At 43.3% G+C, this 21,657-nt stretch overlaps 5 protein-coding genes and 1 non-coding gene across 7 annotated transcripts; 3 read left to right on the forward strand and 3 right to left on the reverse strand.

Annotated features, from left to right (window-relative positions):
• Nucleotides 1-81: 81 nt before the first annotated feature.
• LOC133921105 (replication factor C subunit 3-like) lies at nt 82-4,795 on the forward strand. The gene is made up of 9 exons (XM_062365847.1): nt 82-353; nt 1,884-2,100; nt 2,199-2,278; nt 2,374-2,533; nt 2,704-2,785; nt 3,177-3,306; nt 3,392-3,455; nt 3,558-3,626; nt 4,264-4,795. The coding sequence occupies exons 1-9, from the start codon at nt 194-196 to the stop codon at nt 4,361-4,363; spliced, it is 1,062 nt and encodes a 353-aa protein (XP_062221831.1). The 5' UTR covers nt 82-193; the 3' UTR covers nt 4,364-4,795.
• A 1,772-nt stretch (nt 4,796-6,567) lies between these two features.
• On the reverse strand, nt 6,568-8,949 carry LOC133921104 (metal tolerance protein 3-like). The gene is made up of 7 exons (XM_062365845.1): nt 8,643-8,949; nt 8,364-8,545; nt 8,067-8,265; nt 7,757-7,935; nt 7,462-7,612; nt 7,066-7,199; nt 6,568-6,942 (listed from the first exon to the last, which is right to left on the reverse strand). The coding sequence occupies exons 1-7, from the start codon at nt 8,836-8,838 to the stop codon at nt 6,763-6,765; spliced, it is 1,221 nt and encodes a 406-aa protein (XP_062221829.1). The 5' UTR covers nt 8,839-8,949; the 3' UTR covers nt 6,568-6,762.
• A 2,766-nt stretch (nt 8,950-11,715) lies between these two features.
• On the forward strand, nt 11,716-14,292 carry LOC133920348 (DNA-3-methyladenine glycosylase). The gene is made up of 6 exons (XM_062364963.1): nt 11,716-12,094; nt 12,271-12,342; nt 12,440-12,563; nt 13,564-13,634; nt 13,717-13,774; nt 13,866-14,292. Exons 1-6 carry the CDS (start codon nt 11,816-11,818, stop codon nt 14,027-14,029), a joined length of 768 nt encoding a protein of 255 aa, XP_062220947.1. The 5' UTR covers nt 11,716-11,815; the 3' UTR covers nt 14,030-14,292.
• A 1,255-nt stretch (nt 14,293-15,547) lies between these two features.
• TRNAS-GCU (transfer RNA serine (anticodon GCU)) lies at nt 15,548-15,629 on the reverse strand. Its single transcript has one exon. It is a non-coding gene; the product is annotated as a tRNA-Ser (tRNA).
• Nucleotides 15,630-18,370: 2,741 nt separating this feature from the next.
• On the forward strand, nt 18,371-19,098 carry LOC133921107 (uncharacterized). The gene has a single exon (XM_062365850.1). It carries the CDS (start codon nt 18,562-18,564, stop codon nt 18,847-18,849), a length of 288 nt encoding a protein of 95 aa, XP_062221834.1. The 5' UTR covers nt 18,371-18,561; the 3' UTR covers nt 18,850-19,098.
• Nucleotides 19,099-19,985: 887 nt separating this feature from the next.
• On the reverse strand, nt 19,986-21,363 carry LOC133921106 (thioredoxin-like 3-1, chloroplastic). Of its 2 annotated transcripts, XM_062365848.1 has the most exons (6): nt 20,939-21,363; nt 20,799-20,843; nt 20,666-20,737; nt 20,457-20,523; nt 20,311-20,328; nt 19,986-20,220 (listed from the first exon to the last, which is right to left on the reverse strand). In XM_062365848.1, the coding sequence occupies exons 1-6, from the start codon at nt 21,241-21,243 to the stop codon at nt 20,122-20,124; spliced, it is 606 nt and encodes a 201-aa protein (XP_062221832.1). In that variant the 5' UTR covers nt 21,244-21,363; the 3' UTR covers nt 19,986-20,121. The 2 variants fall into 2 exon arrangements, with proteins under 2 accessions (XP_062221832.1, XP_062221833.1); XM_062365849.1 differs by lacking the exon at nt 20,799-20,843 and having other exon boundaries at nt 20,939-21,358.
• Nucleotides 21,364-21,657: the final 294 nt, after the last annotated feature.

The following is a 21,657-nucleotide window of genomic DNA, read 5'->3' on the forward strand; positions in this document are numbered from 1 at the left end:
GTCACATATTTTTGTAATTTTTATTTTCGAAATATAAAAATAAAAAAATTCGACCATTCTCACTCGGCGCGGCCGCGATGCTTCCGTCATTAGAGAGGGAGAGAGAGGATTTGGAATTGGCGCCAGCGCCACCATCCCCCGCTCGCCCAAATTCCGCCCTCCAGCCCTGGGGTTTCCGCTCGCCGCCACCCCGATGGACATCGACGCCGCCGCGCCGCCGCCCCAGCCGGCCGGGGCGGCGGCAAAGGGTAAGGTGCCGCTCTCCGCATCCGGCAGGGCCGCGCCCTGGGTCGAGAAGTACCGGCCCCAGTCCCTCGCCGAGGTCGCCGCCCACCGCGACATCGTCGACACCAGTGAGTGGCCACGGCCCCTTGCGCTCCTTCGATGCCTGAACGACTTGTGTGGCGGTTTAGGGTTTTAAGAGCGGTTCGAGCGGGTTTTGGTTTTGGTGGTCTCCCAAGTAGGGTTTTGTGGGTGAGCTGGTGCGATTTAGTGTGGGTTCGTTGCGGTATGTGGCCATAGTGCTTTGCTAGTGATATGATGATATTTGGTGGTTCTATGTGTTCGGATTTTATAGCTGTCTGATTTAGCAATTTGGCATTTGCGACTAATTTGGTTCTTTGAGGGATTTTATAAAGTTTGTGTTTTAGTGACACTAATTTGCAGGCTGTAGTCGATCTGTTACCGTGATCGTTGTGTTGTGATAGTACCTGTTTGATATAACCTATATGCAGTGGCGGAGCTAGGATTTTTGTATTGGGTAGGTACTCCAACTTTTCATAAGACCGCAGAATCAATATATAAGTAAAAATTCTTAAAAGCACAATACAAATGTATTAAAAAATATAACATAATATCATAAATTCAACAAATAAGTTCAATTTTGGAAAAATTGCAATATAAATTGTTCAAATATAAAATAAGGTCTTACATAAATAGGAGATTACAATACTACTCTAGATTCTTCACCTTGTGCTTTCTCATGGCCATGAAAGTCTCAATTATATCATTCTTACTTACTTTGGAGAAAATATCCAGCTCAATAAATGTGATTAAGCCATATAATGGCTCAAGTTTGGCACAAACCACACAATCTAATTTCTAAAATTCTGCTAATTAAGTATCATGTGAGTATTCTGAATAATAAAGAAAAACAATAACCTCGATATCTGTCAAAGCAAATATTGAAACAACTAACAAGATCGATCAATACAAACCACAACAAGTAGTACTCTATCGTGCAATGCATTTGCTCTAGCTGCTAGCCAGTACTGCAATCACTTCGCCTTCCTCTCCCTTTTCCCTTTTTCTAGACAAGGATCAAAGCTAGTTCTTAATTTTCTAGGCAAGGATAAATCAATTAGTAACTTACTTGTTAAGCTCTTGCTAAATTTTATCAATGATACCAAGATACATTACTTTCTATAATGATCATCAACTGTTTGTACCGGATAAATTGAAGCTCACGGCATTGCAAATTGCAACCAACATTGAATATACAAGATTACAAGATCTATTGAAGCTCACAACAATGTAATATTGAACCTCAAACATCTATACTGGCTGAGTGACTGTGCTCTGTGCTCACAGCCTCACGCTCCCTGGCCCCTACACATACTTGGACAAAAATGGGCCGGATCCCAGGGTAGTCCCAGGCCCACCTGGACTACCCACTGGATCCTCCTATGCCTATATGTGGGTGGACTTTGGCCCCTAATTTAGTTATGTTTATGCTACTACAAATTCTGGGGTTTGTAACATGTTATTAACTACAAATAACTTCTTTGCAACTTTTCTGGTTGTACCTGTAACATATGGTTCTGTAGTTTCTAGTATCAAAAACTTGAGGTAGACTGATGATTTTGCCATTTCTTTCGTTGTAGTTGACAGGCTCACAAATGAGAATAGACTTCCACATTTGTTGCTATACGGGCCACCTGGCACTGGGAAAACATCAACGATACTGGCTGTTGCAAGGAAACTATATGGGTCTCAGTATAGCAACATGATTCTGGAGCTCAATGCATCAGATGATCGTGGTATTGATGTTGTAAGGCAGCAGATCCAGGATTTTGCTGGTGCACGCAGCCTCTCTTTCGGGTATAGATTACAAGTCTTTCGGGCATGATATACAATCAAGTAATTTTGTTTGTCATAAATACCACTAAGTAATATATCTTCTATTTAACTTTGTACAGAGCAAAGCCTTCTGTTAAGTTGGTCCTCTTGGATGAAGCAGATGCAATGACCAAGGATGCACAATTTGCATTGCGAAGAGGTGTATCTGCTGTTAAGACTTTACTTTGTTCACTACCGTAATATGCTTTGCACATTTCCCCCCTTACATCTACTTAATCTGCCCCTCCTTGCCAGTCATTGAAAAGTATACAAAGAGCACAAGGTTTGCGCTCATATGCAACCATGTCAACAAAATTATCCCTGCACTACAATCAAGGTGCACTAGGTTTAGATTTGCTCCACTTGATGGCAGTCATGTTAGAGAGCGTCTTCAACATATAATAAAATCTGAGGGGTAAGCACTTGTTTTCCTTCTAAGATTATGGAAAAAATCTCAATAAATCATTTTTATGTTACTTGGGAACTCGGTTTTATTTCATTTGATATCATGGTACGCAAGCTTCACGTGGTGGTCTGGGCTTCTAGTCCTACCTGCGATGTTAAGTTTTTTGTGTGTTCTTGAAGGCTCAATGTCGATGAAGGTGGCTTGACAGCCCTAGTGCGATTAAGCAATGGTGATATGAGGAAAGCTTTGAACATATTGCAGGTTATCCCTGAATGATCTCAAGTATTGTTGTGCATTCAAAACTTACTGCATTTTAACACGAGTTTCTGATATTTAGTCCATTAAAAATATTGAGGTTTCCACATGTTGAGCTGGGTTAAAAAAAGGTGAGACAGTGTTTTCAGTTAAGGTTTGGATAAATCGTACTTCTTTTTTATTTGCATGACAAGAACATACAGTGTGTGAGTACTTCGCTAATGTCATTCTTACAATGTTATGTTTCATTGAGATGCATGTGATTCTTAAGTGCAATGTTGAGCTGAACCATAAAACATTGTTTTTTTTTATGATACCCATTGTTTTATTTTATAGGCTGGTGTGCCAATGACAATAGCTTTGACAATGACTTGGCTTACTTTTTTTTTATGTGCAGTCAACACACATGTCATCCCAACAAATCACAGAAGAAGCTGTCTATCTTTGCACAGGAAACCCCATGCCAAAAGATGTCGAGCAGATAGCATTTTGGTTATTAAATGAACCATTTTCAACCAGCTTCAAATGTATCCTTAGTTATCAGTTACCAGTACCATCGTTGTAGTAATTTACAATTCATTGGTTTAAATGTGTGTTTCCTTATCTTTTTAGATATATCTGACATGAAGATAAGAAAAGGGCTGGCCTTGGTTGATGTTATACGGGAGGTTACTATGTAACCACTCCTTGCTGACTACTAGCTCTTCATTCTTCGTAAACTTCCTTATTCATCAATACCCCTGAAGCATTGTTTTAATTTATCTAAATGTTTTTGCAGGTTTGTGTTCAAAATACAAATGCCATCTGATGTTCGTATAAAGCTGATTAATGATTTGGCCAATATCGAGTATGTTCTATATAAAGTTTTAAAGTTGAATTGTGGAGTTCTGCACGCCAACTAGGTTTCCATTATCGCACTAGATTTTTCTGTGCCATCAATTAATTATGTTGTGTTGCTAATTCTACTCAGATTTACATAAATATGTTTACGATAGTAATATTAGTTCTTTCAAAGGTGTAGAAGGTAGGTAATCACCCATATTCCGTGAGTACCGTGATGGATTCATGGCCAGTAATATACGGCCAAGCTGACTATTTACATGCTTGAGATCTTAGCTAACTAAGGGCTTGATGAACTAAAAAACTATGAATCATTAAGTTAGCACACTGACATAGTTTGATGTATTCCTTTTACAATGTAGCCCTTGTGGTGTCACACTGCAAAACATTCTCTACTCAGCCAACTTCTCATGTGGTAGTTCTCCACATGTGGAACGTCTGCTTTCAGGAAAAGTGAAAACTATGACTGTTTTCATGAGGCAATTACTTAAATGTTGACTACCCGATTGTGATACTTGAGATAGCTAAATTATTCCCTTGTATTTGAGATATGATCAGTTGGGAGAACTAGGATAACTCTTTCTGGCATTTACTTTTTATTGTCTAGCAACATTATTCATCGCATCTCGTTGTTTGATATGCAGGTACAGGCTAAGCTTTGCGAGCAATGACAAAATGCAGCTGGGCGTGCTGATCTCAACTTTCACTGATGCTCGCACGTCTATGGTTGCTGCTGCCAGCTAAATTCAGTAATGTGATGATCTTTTTGTTGCCCTTTGCTGCCCCCACTGGACTCTGGAAATTTAGTGGCAGCTACCTGTATGGATCAATGTCGTGTCTGTATTTAGCAAGTTTAAAAGCATAGTGAGGACTGTCTTAGATCTAGATGTCTGCTCGACGTTGTAGCTGCCTGGAACTTAGGAGTACTTCTGCCAGGCGTAGGTGAGGTATGATGCATGTAAGATTCTATCCAGTAGTGAAGCAATCGTAACCGAACTCTTTCTTTTATGAATTTACATGCAATTGCGAAGACAGTCGATATGGTGAATCATGGTCATCCACAAGGGAATCGTGATCTGGATCAGTGAACCGGAAAGGTTGATCCTGTATTATTCCATTGAGACATCCGTACTGCTCTTGTGTTTACAAGTGCAAAGGCAGTTACCATGTTACCATTGTTTCCATTGCTCCTCCACGCCTAATAAAAATAGAGATTTCATAATTTGCGCCTCTTAGTTTGACACTCATTGACACTAGTATAATTCATGTGCTAACGTTACGGTGACATTTGGTAATGCAAATAAAACAATCGTCTGTTAATGCAAATAAAACAATCAAAAGACAATATATGTTTTGTAACGATACACAGAGTTACTAACTTATTATATTGTTGAATATATAGTCACATGTGTAAAATAACATCATAACTTTTGTATCTTTCGAAACTATCTAAATCCTGATGCGGTTAAGAAATTCCTGTGTAACTTTAGAAATGTTGTCTTTAAATTCATTCTTATTGTACTTTAATATGTCTATCAAGAACTTAGTCATCAGCATATTCTCATCTTGTATATGCATTATTACAGATCATTGTCAGAAAACATTAATTATACAATGGTATGGACCAAATACTGAATAAATAAGAGTACTCACAGCGCAAATCAATGGTAATTTTGTTCCTAAAGTTTCATCCTACCATTTAGAGTTGTGAGTTGATGTAATTAGTTTGGAAGATACATGTACACACGCATTCATCTTGTAGCCAGAATAACATTCTACTACTGAAATCCAACAAATTCCACAACACATGTCATCGACTCCCGCCGTCTCCATGCGTCCCGGTTTAGCCACCTGCTCGACCGGCTGTAGCGACGCGCTCATCCTCCATCCGTTAGCCGAACACACTGCAACGACGTGCTCATCCTCCATATGTCTCGACCACATGTTGGACGTCGCTAACCCTGACCACATGGTCCGATCACGTCCGACATCGTCCGTCCCGTCACAACCACGTCTCCACACGATGGTCCCTGCTCCACGTGTCGACCTGTCTAGATCTAGCCCCGCCTGACCACATCAACACGTCTCCGTCTGGATCCAGCACCACCTGACCATGTCGACACATCTGGATCTATCACCGCCCGACCACGTCGACACATCTGGATCAACCCCACACTTCCCGCAGTGTCGCTCACCTGGTTCCAGCTCTGCACGTCGTCCGTCAACCACGCTTGCTCGACCTCGTTGACCACACGCCCGATCACATTGCCGAACTCGACCAGTGCTGGACTGTCGTCCCCTTGACCATAGCTTGGCGCGCGGCGCTCCAGAGGGACGCCCTCACGTGTCGCTATCCCGCTAGTCCATCCGCACACCCTCGTCATTGGTTCGTCATCGTCACCTGACATTTTGAAATGCAAATAAAACAAACAAAGGCGATATGCATAGAGGATTGCCATATGACAAACAAAACCGCTTTCAGATAAAACTTACAACTTGAATTCCAAATAAAATTATAACTAAACTTTAAGTATGAATAAATAAATCTATAGAAATATATTTATTTTCATAACTATCTCTTTCAAATCGTCTTGCCGACAACGCGGTTTTGATGCTCCAGCACTCTTTCCGTTAAGTTTGCTTGATTCAGCTTTCTTCCTTGCGCGGTATTCACGCTGCTTTTTGTTCCTTTCGTCTCTCTGTCGGATAGTTCAGCTCGCTGGTCCTTGTCACTTTCCCTTTCACGTCGTTGCGAAAGGGAAACAGTTGCCGGTTGTATGGGTATGGCCGAGACTACAATAGTGTTGTTCTATTGCTGCTCCTCCGTACTGCTCTTGTGATCTGGATCAGTAAACCGGAAAGGTTGAGACATCCGTACTGCTCTTGTGTTTACAAGTGCAAAGGCAGTTATCATGTTACCATTGATTCCATTGCTGCTCCTCCGCGCCTAATAAAAAGAGAGATTTCATAATTTGCGCCTCTTAGTTTGACACTCATTGACATGTGAGTCAGGATGTCAAATCTAGGAAGGCACGTGGATGAGATATCAAATATTGAAATTTCCCACAAAAAAGCACTGTGCTTTTATTAACTTCGTACCATAAGTCCATAACACTACATGAGTACGCAAAATCTATCAACTATCAAGGATCAGTTGTCGGCAGCCTGCTCCTGACTTTGTGCTCCGGCTTATGAGTGCTCTCAAAATCCACATGAACAAACGCCCGCTCGACTTCTGGCAGCTTCTCAATCTTCTCCTGCAGCGATTCACCGATGGTGTGCGCCTCTCTTAACCACATGTCCTCTGAGAGTTCGATGTCAACCTGAGTTGTCACAAGAGTAGATTATACCATATGATCAAGATCACGTCACACTAGTAGCAGGATATGCGATGAAATTGGAGGGGCACAGCCTGCTAGGGTTCTATTGTCAAGTTGTTAACTGACCTCGACAAAGTAGAGAGCCCCAAAGCTGTAAGCTCTAACAGTGTCAACCCGCTTCACTCGTGCGTCGTGCTTCATGGCGAGGTACGTCAGCATTTGCAGCATCTCTGGAGGGGCACATTGGCCCACAAGGGTAGCTATGGCAAAGATTTACAGTCACAAGCTGATCAGGCCTTCAGAATGACAGATGCATACCTGATTTTTAGTGTCAAACTGGCAGTACTCTTTATAATTGGCAGCACTGGGAGGCTAAACAATCTTCCAACAGCCTTTAAGCAGGCTTTTTATGAAGTTGTTTCCATATTTTATCTATTATCCCTATCTCAAAGTTTCTAAAGACAGGAAATAAAGCAGTGGTAAAATTTCAAGATGCTACAACATAAAGAGTTTTGGAAGTACCTGCATTTTCTAACACAGTTTTGGACCAATTCACAATGGTATATACCGCAAGCAGTACAGCCCCTGCGGGGTCAATCCACCATAAGAATTTGTCCCCAAGAACAGCAGCCACCAGACCGACAATATTGGTTACCACATCAAAATAGTGGTCCTGAATGCCACAAACACAATTTTAAATAGCACAATTCGACAACAGTTTATTTATGCAATCAACAAAAACAATTGCGCGGTCACAGATTCAAATGTTAGTATATGTTCATTTTGTATCGTCGAGGCAGATATCAGATATGCGTACCTTTGCAAAAGCCCGGACAATGCTATTTCCTGAACTCCTGCAGTACAGCCAGAGAGCAAGTTTCACAGCAGTTGCTGAAAGCATGATGGAGTATAACCAAATCAGCTGCTCCATTGTCATCTTCTCGCCAGGTTTATTCCCCACCAGTTGCTCAACAGCTTGGACCAAGACCTGAAAACCTAATAATTGGCACAAGAAATCAGTTTTACTTACACTTCCCACATCACATTTCTTTGACAGATAGCAAAAGTTACACATTTCTTGATAGAGGGTTATAGATGGAGCTCTGCCAAAGCAAAGATGCCAACACCTAGAGTTGCCATGATAGCGGCGAAGATGATGATCCCAACCGGCTGAACACGCAACTTCCCAATTGGGTACATGTAAATGTTCACGCTCTTCATCGAAAGATGGGTGAACCAAAGGATGCCGCCGGCCATGAAATCCAGCAACGAGTCAAGCGTTGACGCTGCAATCGCCATGGACCCCGTCCTGACCGTAGCATACACCTGCCATTTTCGCAGCCTGAATTGATCAGCACACACTCTTGAGCTTTGCCCTGTACCCATATTCCAATCTACAATTGCAGCCTGACGCAAGAAATCACCTTGAAAACGAGTAGAACGATATTGGCATAGTTTGATATCTTCATGGCGAACTCGCTCTGCTTCTGCTCCTTGTCCTCGAAGGCCTCAAGATCCGATTCGAATTCGTCGGGCATGCAGAGCGCCTCCACCTCCTCGAAGGTTCTCAGGGTCGCGAACTGCTTATCGTAGTACTCTCTCTCGCCTACTCGCAAGGGAAGAATCAAAGCTCGCATCTTTCTGAGCCCAACATGGACACGGTGGTTCCCTACAGGTGAAGTTGCCGGGTTGGTGCTGGTTACCTTGGGTGAGACCTCTGGCGCGGGCGAGGTCGACGCCGGCGGGGCGCTCGGGGTCAAGCCCCGCGCGCACCTTGTCAGGCAGCCGCGACAGGAAGCTGCTGCGCAGCGACCGCGCCGAGTCACGGCGCCGCAGAGACGGGGAGCGTCCGCCGGCCCCGGTGCCCAGCAGAGGGGCCCTCCGGTCGTCGCCCTCCATCGGTGTCGACTTGAGTCCGACCTCCGACGGGTCCAGCTGGTTGGAGGTCCTCGGTTGTGTACAGCGGTTGCACTACTCCCTCAAACACCTGCTTTGGGGATTTATATGTTGTGGATATAAGAATCTAGCTGTGGCTGTAAGATTTGGGGAATTGGGGTTGGGGTCTAGTTTGCACTTTTTTCCTACGAGTCTAGAAAGTTCTGGAAGCATGCCATTCTTTAGTTGTGCAATCAGGTATTTGTGAAGGAAAAAAGTTTTATCTTAAGTTGACATATGAAGCATAATTGCTATGTATAATGTCAAGCCACGCTAAGTGTATCTCTAACCGACTTACTAAATCTCGTTCCTTATGTCTTCATATAAAGAGTCTCTCTAAAAGATTCTTTCTATTTTTCTGCTTCAATCGACTTATTAAGTCTGGCTCTTTAAATTCCACTCACATATATTATTAGTATTTTATAAATAAAAAATAATTGCAACGGTTATAAATTAAGTATTACAAAGGAACTTATTTTTTACCATATAACTAAGAGTTAAAAATAATTTTAAATATTAATCCATCACATAAAAAGAATATTAATGAATTTTTCTAGATTTTTGGGAACTTATTTAAGCCCTGATAATTGTTAAAAATTATAAATTAGTCTTTTTTAAAGAGAATTTTATTTTAAATTCTACAAAGCATTTTGGATGAATCAATTAAAATAGATTGCACATAATTATATAATACGTACAAAAAAATTAATATTTTTGGAGCAACAGAAAAATCAATGTTTTAAACAGAGAAGATGGAAAGAAAAATCGGTATATCGAGTACTGTTTACATTGATCCACATGTCACAGTCTCGTAGCGAACGGAGATGACGAGTCTCTCCCGCTCGCTGGACGTGGCGAGCAAAACGAAGCTGCTAGCGAGCGCACAAATATAGTTAAGTAGTTAAAGAATTTGTTGGAGCTGCTTTTTCTGTCCCGCTCGGCAAATTTACCAATAGCTAGCGGGGGTGGCAAGTCCCTTGAACATGCTCTATGGTGGAATCCATAATTAAACTAGACAGACATGTATGATCTATCTCTTCTTTGCAGCAGTGTACTTCTCTACCATAAATTCTACTTGACCTCTTTAAGATATTGTTTGTTTTTTATTCTAATTATTGATTTTAGTATAAAAGCAAAAGAAAAACAAACAGCCACAATCTAAAAAGTTGATTTTCACAATACACATTACACTACGAAATCCTTTAGTCAACAATATAAGGGTTTGCTTGTTTTTATTCTGATTATAGATTCTAGCCTAAAAACAAAAATAAAAATAATACGTCTCAATCTAAAAGTTGATTCTCACAATACACAAGTTAAGTTGTACTATAACATCTTATAATTCAAAATCTTCTCCATAAAATCAAGATTATAATACTTCATGGCAAAAACAAACAGTGACTAAAACTAAAATAAATAGGTCATAAATTGTAACATTTGCTGCCACCTAAATTGGTCCCGTAGATCCCCTGACTTGACAGAGTAAAGTCCCATGTGAACAGTAGCCATGACTTTACTCAGTTGTGAGCCTTTAAGTTAAAAATCGGTAAGCGAGATCTAATGCTATAGTTCATCTGTGACTTACTGTGTTAAGTAAGATGATGCATCCCCCTCCCTCTTGAACTTTTTTTGGTGTTGTGGTTGGTTGCTTCACCCTTCGATGGTGGAACCTTAACAATGTTTTGTAGCTTCTGTATCACAACTCTAGAAGTGGTTGTAAAAGGGTCATTGGTCAGGATAGCGCGACATGTTCTTTTTTTATTTTAGTGATGAGCGTTGACATCAGAATTAAGAGACGGGTGCATTCCCCTTAAAATGAACTCTTTAGGCTTAATGGTAGCTTGAGAGGTCCACTCAACATTTGTTTCAACGTTGTATGTCATCCTTACGATGTTAGATTAGTCCTGAGACATACTTTTGCACAATTGTCTATGTAGTAAAAGCAGATCCGACTCTTTTGACGTGATGAAGGAAAGGCGTGGATGAACAGTGACCATGACAATACAATATGTGAAAGTAGCTACGGTACCGCTACATTACATGTAACAGTAAACACGTGTGTAGTATTTCTGCTACGTTGTTCTACACATAACTATTTACTGCAAATTATACATTGTTCTACACACAACTATTTACTGCAAATTACTATTCACCTAGATATAAAAATATTGTTCACCGTACTGTTTATCGGAGACTTACACTTAGTACTTCAGAGGAGCCGGATCCGGTAAAAGCACAGTTCCAGAAAGAGAATGGGCTGCTCAAGTGGAATGAAAAACTCTTCTTTTTTCTTATGCCTTCTTGACCTGGTAGGTAGCAACATTGTGTCACGATGCAACATATTGTACATTGGACAAAACATAGATAATAGATCCTTCAAACCTCTTGTTAGCCTCGTGCTCTAACCAATTCATGTGTAGTATCAAGTGACCTCAAATACGCTAAATTTGAAAGTGGAATCTCCCAAAGATGTTGCTTACAGTCCACCGACCAAGTTGGTAACGTCATCAATTATAATACTTAATAACACTTCCTGAAATCGTTGACATTCATTTGTTTAGCTGAACACGAAATGCTTTTAAGAATCCGAAACGGCGCAAGCAATACATTCTTTCCTTTTTTTTTTCTTTTGATCTAGATTGACAATTCATGCCTACGTGGAACCGTGAACAACGACGGGTAGCCTCGCGTCATAAAAAATCTGATTATATATCTTAAAGTTGATCAGACAATATATCTGAAATTAATTATTTTTCGATCGAATAAATAATCTAAGTAGGATTAACTTCAGACATATAATAAATTTTCCTAAGTGCGATTGCCCTTCCCAGTTGACATCGATGAGGCTCGCCCGTTCATCTCCACCGTCCACCCCACGTTTCCCCTCTCCCCCGAAGATTCGGGCTCAAACCCCACCTCTCGCCGTCGACGACCGCCGCTGATGACCACCTCCGGCGCTCCCACGCCTCCACGCTTCAAGCGCTCATCCCTCAGGAAGAAGCAGCAGCTCCGCAGCCGCCGTCTCGCCGCCGATGCTGCGGGGGCGTCGGCGTCGGCGTTGGCGAGACAACCAGTCCCAGCTTCGCCGGTGACAAACGCGGTGCCGCATATTGGGCGCGTAGTGCCGCGTGAATTCTTCCAGGTGGACGCGCTCGACCTCGCGCCCCGCCTCCTCGGCAAGCTCCTGCGCCGCGACGAAGTCGTCCTCCGCATCACCGAGGTTGTTATTCTTCGAAGCTCTCGCGTGTTTCTTGTGATCACAATTTTTTTCTGCCGCGATAGCGGCTGGCCAAATTAACCCCTCTATTTGGATTCGAGTGTATCATTTTTTAATTGTTCAACTTAGCAAAGCAACTAGTGGTGCTAATCTGAATTTTTTGTGTGTATTTGATTCAGGTGGAAGCCTACAGGTCAAATGATTCCGCATGCCACGGCCGGTTTGGCATCACGGCCAGGACCGCTCCAGTGGTGAGACCGGCCCTTCCTTGCCCTATTCCTTCTGAGCATGGCATTTTGGGGGGTATGAACTTTGAGCTGGGCTAAAATTTGGCTCCTCCGCGTGTAGTTTGGACCGGGAGGGCATGCATATGTGTATCTATGCTACGGACTCCACATGATGCTCAATGTTGTTGCAGACAAGGAGGGTGTTGGTGCTGCTGTTTTGATCCGGTCCTGTGCTCCAGTTAGCGGTACACATTGCTCCCGGACACCTGATCAGCTAATGTTTACACTTGTACTAACAAGTGAAATATCTAAGGATTTGGATGACTAAGTCAGGTGCCACAAAGTTTATTTTCCTTTTTTAGATGAGTTGGTGATAGCATTAGACTAAACTAAACCGTCAGGATCAACTAGCCTAGAACATGAACACTTAGAAATAATGTGGAATTAGGTTCATCTAACCGTTGCTTGGAGAAACCATTGTGATGATCTCGGTCGCTTGGGGAAGAGCAGCGACAGAGATCAATACTGTGTTGATGTAGCCTCGTGTCGGTGATGCAGTGTCGAGGGCGAACTCCCGGATCATCCCGGCAGTGGTGATGGCCCTCGGGTCATAACAGCGCCCTCAGTGATCAGTTATTTAGGGTTTTGGGAGTGTCGGGGTGAGGCTAACCTCACGAGCGATCAAGTCAATCGCGGGGTGGCCGGCTTCCCCTTTTATTTGTGGCGTTGACGACTCGGGACCGAAACCAATCGATGGTTTTCACCTCCTATCAAGGCGCGTTCGTTAGCAGAATGTGAGTTGTGGTGGGTCCAAGCCCCCATAATCATCTCGGTCTGTTAGCCGAGATCACAACCAACAATTGGCACAAAGTTTGGTAATCTTTGATGTAGTTTTAACTTTTAAACCATGATGACTAGAAAGCTTGTGAGGTTTTTATTGTTTAGATCATAAGATATATCACAATGTAACCTTACGTTAATTTGTTGGTTTGTTGAACGGGACATGGGAGGTCCATGTTGGAGCTGTCTTTGATTCCTACTTTGTTCTGCTAGTTACATTTGATTGCCTGTCCTTGCACTGTAAATTGTTTTTTTTTACAGAAACTGATACTCTCTTATATTATTAGCTGTCAAAAGGTATTTTTGTGGTCTCAGCATCTCTTGCGCTGTCAATGTTCACGTATAACATAACATCTACTTTGAGATGGAGGTCAATCAATTTCTCGAAAATTTGAACTATTTTAGGACTTGAGACAATTCAGCAGCGTCGAGGTCAACAAACAGAGAAACCAGTCCTACTTTCAGGGCCAGGAAAGGTATATGTCTTCGGTATCAGGTTCTTGCTTTCTCATTGTTCGTATGCAACTATGTTCTTAGATTTCTGTCCTCCATATCCAGGTTGGGCAAGCTCTGGGCCTTTCCACGGATTGGTCGCACCATCCTCTTTACACACCTGGTACATTGCACTGATCTCCAATTCTGCCTGAAATCGCTGGCACCAATTGAAATTATTTTCACATATTCCTGACCCCTATGCACCCTCTCAGGCGGGTTGGAAGTACTGGACGGGCCAGAGCCGGAGAGCATATTGGTCGGTCCCCGTGTCGGCATCGAATACGCATCTCCCGAGCATGTCGCGGCGCCGTGGAGGTTCGCTGTTGCCGGCACGTCATGGATCAGCGCCCCAAAGAATACTCTCAGGCCACGCTGAAGACCAAGACCAGTTGGTAGCACGCGAAAGCATACGGGTGAGCTTTCCAATGTTTGACCGCAAAGAGCGGGAGTCCAATCCCTGTTTCAAGTTTCAACCCGAACTGCTCATTTGTTTGTATTTGTTTTTTGTTCGGGACAAAGGGCGCCTGCCCAAATCGCTCGTGTATAATTTTTAGGGGAATCGCTCGTGTCAATGCATCGTTATCTTTTTATTTAGAAACATCAGTACAACGCTCTATGCGTACATACATACTTATATTACCACACACACCACTATACTTATGCATTTACACATCGTTTACTCAAGATCAGAGATATGGAGCTTAAAGATTTACATATTGTCTACTGAAGATCGGAGATACGAAGTTTAGAGATTGACAAAATTATCATACATATTTTACTGTCGATAGATACATCATTCAGTGAGACATACAAGGAGCAAATGGATCCAATGTTAGCATTTCATGGGCTAATTGGGTCGTTAACTAAAGCAGATCGAGCCCAACTTAGGGGCCCGTTCGTGCGGGATCGGCCCAGCTAAACTCTTGAATGGTCCACAGTTAGTCCACGGTGATGAGTCGATTGAATCTGGTAGTGTCGATAGTGACAATGATGGGATGGATGTAGATACAGAGCCAAGCTCTTCGAAAGGTAACATTGATTTTTCTTTGCATTGAATATGCAGTGCGCCATTAGCATGAAAACTGTGCTCCTATCTTCTGATAGCTGTCCTAGCCCTTTTCTTCTCTTAGAGCTGTTTCTTATTCTGTCTTCTGCGTGGCGTTCAGGGTCAGGCAGTAAAAATACAGGGAAGAGACAGACTTCTTTGTGGAGTTCAGCAGACTTCCCCAGATCAGAAGTTCGCTTAGGGCAAGTCGTTTTTTTTTAGGCAATCCTACTAGAATGCAATCGGCAATTGGATTGGCAGTGCAATTTTCATACCTTCCAGTGCTAGCATGTCAAATGTTGTTTCCAAGTATATTGACTGATATTAGATGTGTATTATTAAGCTGGGCGATGTATTTCCAGGAAACAGTGACCACACTTTGTGGTTATCCTCATTACACATGCTCTGGTTGTAAAAGAAGTGCCTTGTATGCGAGTCTCTGAAGCATGTTGTTCCGTACCAAGTTATGCAGTGCATGTTGATTTCAAGGAGCAATTGTTTCCCCAGCGTGCGAAGTTTGCCTGGCCTGACTGTTCATGGCTACGGAGTTATCGGATTTGGCTAACACACTTGTAAAATAAGCCCCTCCATGGTTCTGACGGCAACTTGCAGCAAGTTGCTCTGACTTTTTTCCCCCTTTTAACCAAGCAAAGTTACTGTCTTGCATGGTTCACGAGCACACGTCCGTTGTTTTCTCCTCACTGTACTACGAACCGACCACCACCAGTAAAGTACCGTGTCCAGCTGGAAAAAAAGAACAGAAAACGTGCCGTGTCGTGCGAAGCGGTGATTGCATCACCAGGTGAAACAGAGCCAAATGCGCGAAAAATAAAAAAGGAGAAAATAGAACGACGCCTGAGAGATTCGAACTCTCGCGGGGAAACCCCATGTACTTAGCAGGCACACGCCTTAACCACTCGGCCAAAGCGTCGTTTGTGTACGCGTTTCTTCTTTGTTTCCATGATCATTTTGATGGTTTAGAAAAGGTTTGTTTTTTTTTTAAATTTCAACAAGATGACATATACAATACCAGCCTCTGCATCTAAGATGCACCCAACTGTATTTATTACAAAATTCAAATCATTGGCTAGATAGACCATTAACAAAGGACTAAGTCCTCCTTTAACAAACAAAGAAAGATGCTTATCTAAACAAACGCTGCCACACCCATCCTCATTTATAAGTTCGAATAGCTATTTACTCAATAGACACTTGTTTTGGATGTCTAGGTTCTGAATACCCAAATCACCTTGATTCTTAGGTCTACATAAGATGTTCCATTTAGCAAGTTTATATATTTTTTCTTATGCTAATCATCGTGCCAGAAAAATCCGAATATATAGTAATCTATTTTTTTAGTACTCCTTTATTGACCTAAAATAAATGATAGCATGAACACAAAAAAGACTGCTATAAACAGAATTGAATTGAATTGATAGGACTACAACTACTCAACTTACTTTCAAATCTTTCCTCTATGATCTTGCATTTTTTGTTAATTACCTTTGATGATGCATAGGGATTTCTAGATATCAAAATGGATACACCCCCTATTTCACATCCAAATAATTGTGAGTACTGTTTCTCAAAATATTTTGTTTCTCTATAGCAAAACAACTCATTTTTTATGTTTTTTTTAAAACCAGACAGTTACTCAAATACACATTGCAAGAGGTGTTAGAAAGAAGAGAATCAACAGCTTGTGTGTTGGATGGAGGTTCAACTCAAAGGGTTGTACACATAGGAGGACCCAGTATGTAGCCAGTGAGGTCACAGACCCGGCTCAAATTCTTGTTTTTCACTGGACTTCAGTAGATTTGACCTTATTTTAAATTGATGCGTCCACTCGTTTTTTTGGTTGGATCCACCTAGTTGTACACATAGAGGTTCCAAGTTTCTGGTGCTAGAAGATGAAGTACACACCTGCCGGCAGCTATACTATCGTGGTAACACGTTAGAACATGAAGCATACAAGAATAGGGGAAATAGAATAATTCATGTGGGCATGTCTAGACGAATTCATAGGAATTCTAGGACGTGGAGTTGAGCCATCTAGATGCTTCGCAAGAAAATATGGATATATTTAATTAAGAGAGGCACAAAGAAAATTTTCAACGAGAATAAAGCTCGATCATTTTATCAAGATAGAGTCATTCCATATGTATTTTAGAGATCGATTCCTCCTATTCCTATGAGCACATTGTAACATTTCTTATAGAGCAAGGTCCCACCATAATACAAAAGATAGCATTGTAGCAGAAGAAATGCTCCTGTTAAACGAGGGGAAAACATTGAAGTGGCTTTACTCAGAGGTCAACATTCACCACCGCAACTCGCAGTCGCCTCTTTGATACGCTAAGTTGCCACATGTCATTCTTACTCTTCTTGTCCTAAGGACCTCATAGCAGTGCCAAACGAAAGTAAATTATATAGGATTTAGTACTATAAAAGATCTTCTCTCTTGTGATAATACGTGTCAACTCCCTCTCTCTCTTCTTCAGCTCAGCTATTAGATCATAAGATGGATAACATAAATGAGATTTTACAAGAATCTTTCTAGATAAAATCCAATAAAATTTGCTTTTGTGTCAAACATACCGACCTTTCTCACCTAACCTGATGATATCCCTTTGCTTTTCGTAGTGGATGCCCACTAGGTCACTAGTCGGTGACCGGCCGCGCCGCACGGAACCGAGGCGCGCTCGAGTTTAGCGTTTCTGGCATCTCTTACGAGACAGTTTGGGCATCGCCGGATCGGCACGTTTGGTCGGCTTGCAAACCGCGTGAAGCCAAACACGTCAGAGTTGAGCTGGCGTGTCTAGGCTTGCCGGTGCCGGTGCCGGTGCCGGTGCCGGTGCCGGTGGTGATTACTTGGGCAGGCAGAGAAGGCGACGCCACGTTCTTGCTGCTGCCTCCCGTTGAAAAATCCGAGCAGATCAAAGTGGCACATGGAATGTCAAGTCCAAGAAGGTTCTCAGGACTAGCTAGGAGGTTTTGATTTCTGGGATTCGGCGAAGATGAGGCTTCCTTGGAACGCATCGACCAATCGATGCAGTCAGAGTTCTAGAAAAAAAAAAACATTATGGCGATTTTGAAGTTGTTTGGTCGAATCAAATGGTTTGAACTTTTATCCAACATTAATAGGATCTTCTACGGCGAAAATTGGAGTTTGTGACCATGTCATCTAAGTTTTAATTACAACTCGTTCCAGAAAAGAGGCCCTTATCCATTCTTCCAAGGTTAATAAACCTAGCCTTGCAGGCTTGAACCCAAAGGCATAATGGTTACGTCTGTATCGATTGGTCCAAGATAGAGATTGCTTGGATAGGGCAGGTGTCCGATAAGTCATTGTCTCGCCATGCCACCTTTCACTTTCTTCAATGCCACCTTAACCAAACCGTCCAAGCACTCTTAGCAGCCTGCATACTTGACAGATGTCCCAGACCCCAAGTCAAACCCCTCCAGTAACCAAAGATGTTAAACACGGTCCAATCGAGCAAATGGAAAACGTGAACAGTTACGAGCAGAGACTTGTTCTTCCTTGCAAAGCAATGTTACGATCCTATGATTATTATAAGGATAAACATCTATGAGGAGGATAATCGGAAAACATCAACTAATTCAATTCAACTCCTAATTTAACACCCACCACACTTCACCGCTTGCGTGTACGGTCAAGAAAAAACAACTTGCAAGAAGCACATGTTTCACACTCAATCCAAACGGCTCTATATAAAGAAAGCAAGCGAGCAAGAGGAGACTCCCGCCAACACACAAACGTGATATCCCGTCATCGCACAGGTCATACGCGCAGACACAGGTCTCTCCCTTGCCAACAACCTCTCCGCTCGCCGCCGGTGGCCATGGAGGCGGGCTTCCTCTCGCTCTCGCCGGAGCTGCGCGACACGCTCGTCAAGGTCGCCGTGTTCGTGCTCGTCCAGGGGCTGGTCTACCTGATCCTCCGCGACTCGTCCAACGTCTTCTCCAGGGACAGCAGGCTGAGGTCTCTGAGCTTCCGGTCGATGCGATCCATGAGCGTGAGGCGCGTGCTGGCGCCGCTCTCCGACGTCCCCGTCGGCACCGACGAGCCCGCGACTTCCCCGTCGCTGTCCTCGGCGGCGTCGCGGCGCAGGGCTACCCGTGAGGATTGAAGTCAAGTGCCGGAAGCGGTTGCTTCCGGCCAGCTAGCTAGGTAGTTTGGAAATTCTAAATTGCCATGGGTTTGTTATGGTTGATGGAAATGGTATTTGAGTTCTGAAGTAAGTAGAGTAGTTGGAATCTTGTAGATATATTGAGTGACTTGAATTGAATTGAATTGGAAGACTGAATTATTTGGTTCTTCACAACATGTTTGCACTTTCTTCTTGTGAATATACTAGTTGTTGGCTTTTGCGTTTTAATCGAGACAGCGTGCCGGTTTGAGGTATTCAATTGAAGCTCAAAGTTGGATGGATTGAATTGTGCCTCCAATGCAATTCCATGTGGAAATGAAAATGGAGTTTCAATTCAATTACTTTGGTTGGTTAGCAAGGGAATCACTGAAATGGAAACTGGATCAAATCAATTCCAGTTGGTGTTTGGTTGCACACTTTGGATGTGGTCGTCGGGAATGACATGAGTTGAGGTACGGGAGCTAGACAGATAGTAATCTCAGCCATGTCTCAAGTCCAGAACTCGTCCCGGTAGAACTGTGCCGTCGTCGCCATGGCCGGCGGCCATGGAGCTCTCCGGAGGCAGCAATGTGTGGATCTGAGAACCGGAGAGGAGGAAGGATGCAGCATAGTGGCAGCGGTCTCGCGCTGCTCGGCGGCCATGGAGCCCGGGGCGATTTCGCCGCAACCACTACCTGGACTGCCCCAATCGCGCTGTCTCTAATCCCCAATCTTCACTGTTGTTACCGGGGCCACCAACGGTAATCCTGCTGCTCGCGTACTCGCTTTGCATCGTGCAGTCGACGGACTTGGGAAGAAGGTGGTGGTGGCAACCGATCGAATTTGGGGATGAGTTCGCCGGCGGTGGTCGGCGGCTGCCGGGCCAACGAGGACGGGCGGGGGTCCAGGATGATGACACGAGTTTTTTTTGGGTCGTCGGGGCCAAATCGTCCAAATCGGAGGTCCTGACCTCTGAATCGGTGAGGGCCGAACTTAGTTGTTCTCCAATTCCACAAAAACTGGCCTCTAATTCAATTCCAGCCCAATTACCGATCCAAACAGCGGAAATGAATTGAGCCCAATTCAATTCCTGAAATCGGAGCCCAAATCTGAGAACCAAACAGTGGCAAAGAGTATTAACCAGCTCTGCTGTGATAGAGAGCTGAAATATAGCTTTATTGATTTGATTACAGCTTAATATCTGAAGAGATCGTCTGCATCTCTATTTACATTTTTATAGTACAACATCAATTGTACGGCTTGCGTATTCGATCACTTGTTCTTCTGGATCATTTCTCTAACCTCATCCATCACAAGCCATGCTTTATGGCCTCCTATCACTTCTTCTTTCCATTCCCCATCCTTCCATAACTGGATATTAATGTGTACATTGGGATCAAGCTTTATCTAATTCAAATCATACAAAATAAAAATGAACAATGGAACAAAATGTGGTGTTACCTGAATAGTGGGCATTTTCTGAACGTGGAAGCACAGCCAAGTGGATAAGATGGTAGAAAGAAAGATGAAGGAATCAGATAATTTCAGAGCCATTCTAAGTTCCTTGGTTTATTGTAAGAAAAAAAACCTGGAATTTGCTCACTTACAGTTATATTCCCTCTTTTTACCACGCTTTGTGGAACTTTATTGACATCAACAAAGTAAAACCTGACTCTGCAACAGAAATTTGATGCATGATTTAATCCAACAGAACAATCTGAAAAGTATGTCTTTAAGACCTGGGATCAGTTGACTGGATAACAGATGAATAAGACAACTCGAAATTGTCATTCCACTGAAGTGAATTTACACCAACCCTGGATATTCTCCTGCTATCTTCTCCAGTCTGGGCTTCAGGTAAATGCATTTCCGACACCAACTAGCCATCCTGGCAAGAATAAACTGAATCTCAATTTTGATGAAACGTAATATAGCTAGTTTAAGATTACCATCTCAGTTTTACTATCATGGCAATCGAGATCTGAACTATTGGCCTACATGGAGTTCAGTGTAACTGTGTAAGTAGTAAGAAGTTGCATACTTGTATTGGTAGGTTAGACAATGTGGTAGCATGGTACCAGACTAGTACCAGTCGATGACGATGGGCTGCTTGTTCTCGATGGACCACCGGAGCGCGTCGTCGAGCTTCTCCATGCTGTCGATCTCCTCCATCTCCACCGGCTTCGACACGTCCCAGAAGTAGGCCTCCGCCCTGACTCCGTCCCCGCGGCCCCTCCTCCTCCCGCTCCCGCGGCCCTTCCACAGCCACAGGCCCCGCCCGGCCGCCCCGCTGGCGACGGTCGAGCAAGAGGCTGAGGAGTGCGGGTGCGGCGAGGCCGCCGCCGCGGCCTCCAGCACGCAGAGCGCGCGCGGGCTCGGCGCAAGCAGCGCCATTGGTTTCGGATGCCGCGTGCGACGGTGATCAGGATTCAGAGATGGGGCTGTGGCGTCCGGGCGTCGAATCGGGGAATGCGAGGTGGCGACCGCGGAAGTGGGAGCGGGAGCTTATCCGTGGTCGCCGCAAGCAAAGACGGTGGGCGGGTTGGGTCAGTTGGTGGGCCCGCTAGCCCACCGGATCCAGAAATATCTGCAGATTTTTGGCGTACGGGCTTGGTCGAGCGCTCCGGTCGGGTTCGCAAATCGGGAACTTTTTTATTTTTATATTTTTTGAATAAAAAATTATACTAAACCCTGTTCCCCTTCCAAGCGAGTGAAAAAATAAAAAATAAAAAATATTTCGTTCTGATACTTTAAAATTTAAAATACTATTAAAATATTCTAAAAATTATAAAAAATATATAGTGTAGA

This window comes from Phragmites australis, chromosome 6, assembly GCF_958298935.1.
Source record: "Phragmites australis chromosome 6, lpPhrAust1.1, whole genome shotgun sequence".
In the NCBI taxonomy this organism is placed as follows: domain Eukaryota; kingdom Viridiplantae; phylum Streptophyta; class Magnoliopsida; order Poales; family Poaceae; genus Phragmites; species Phragmites australis.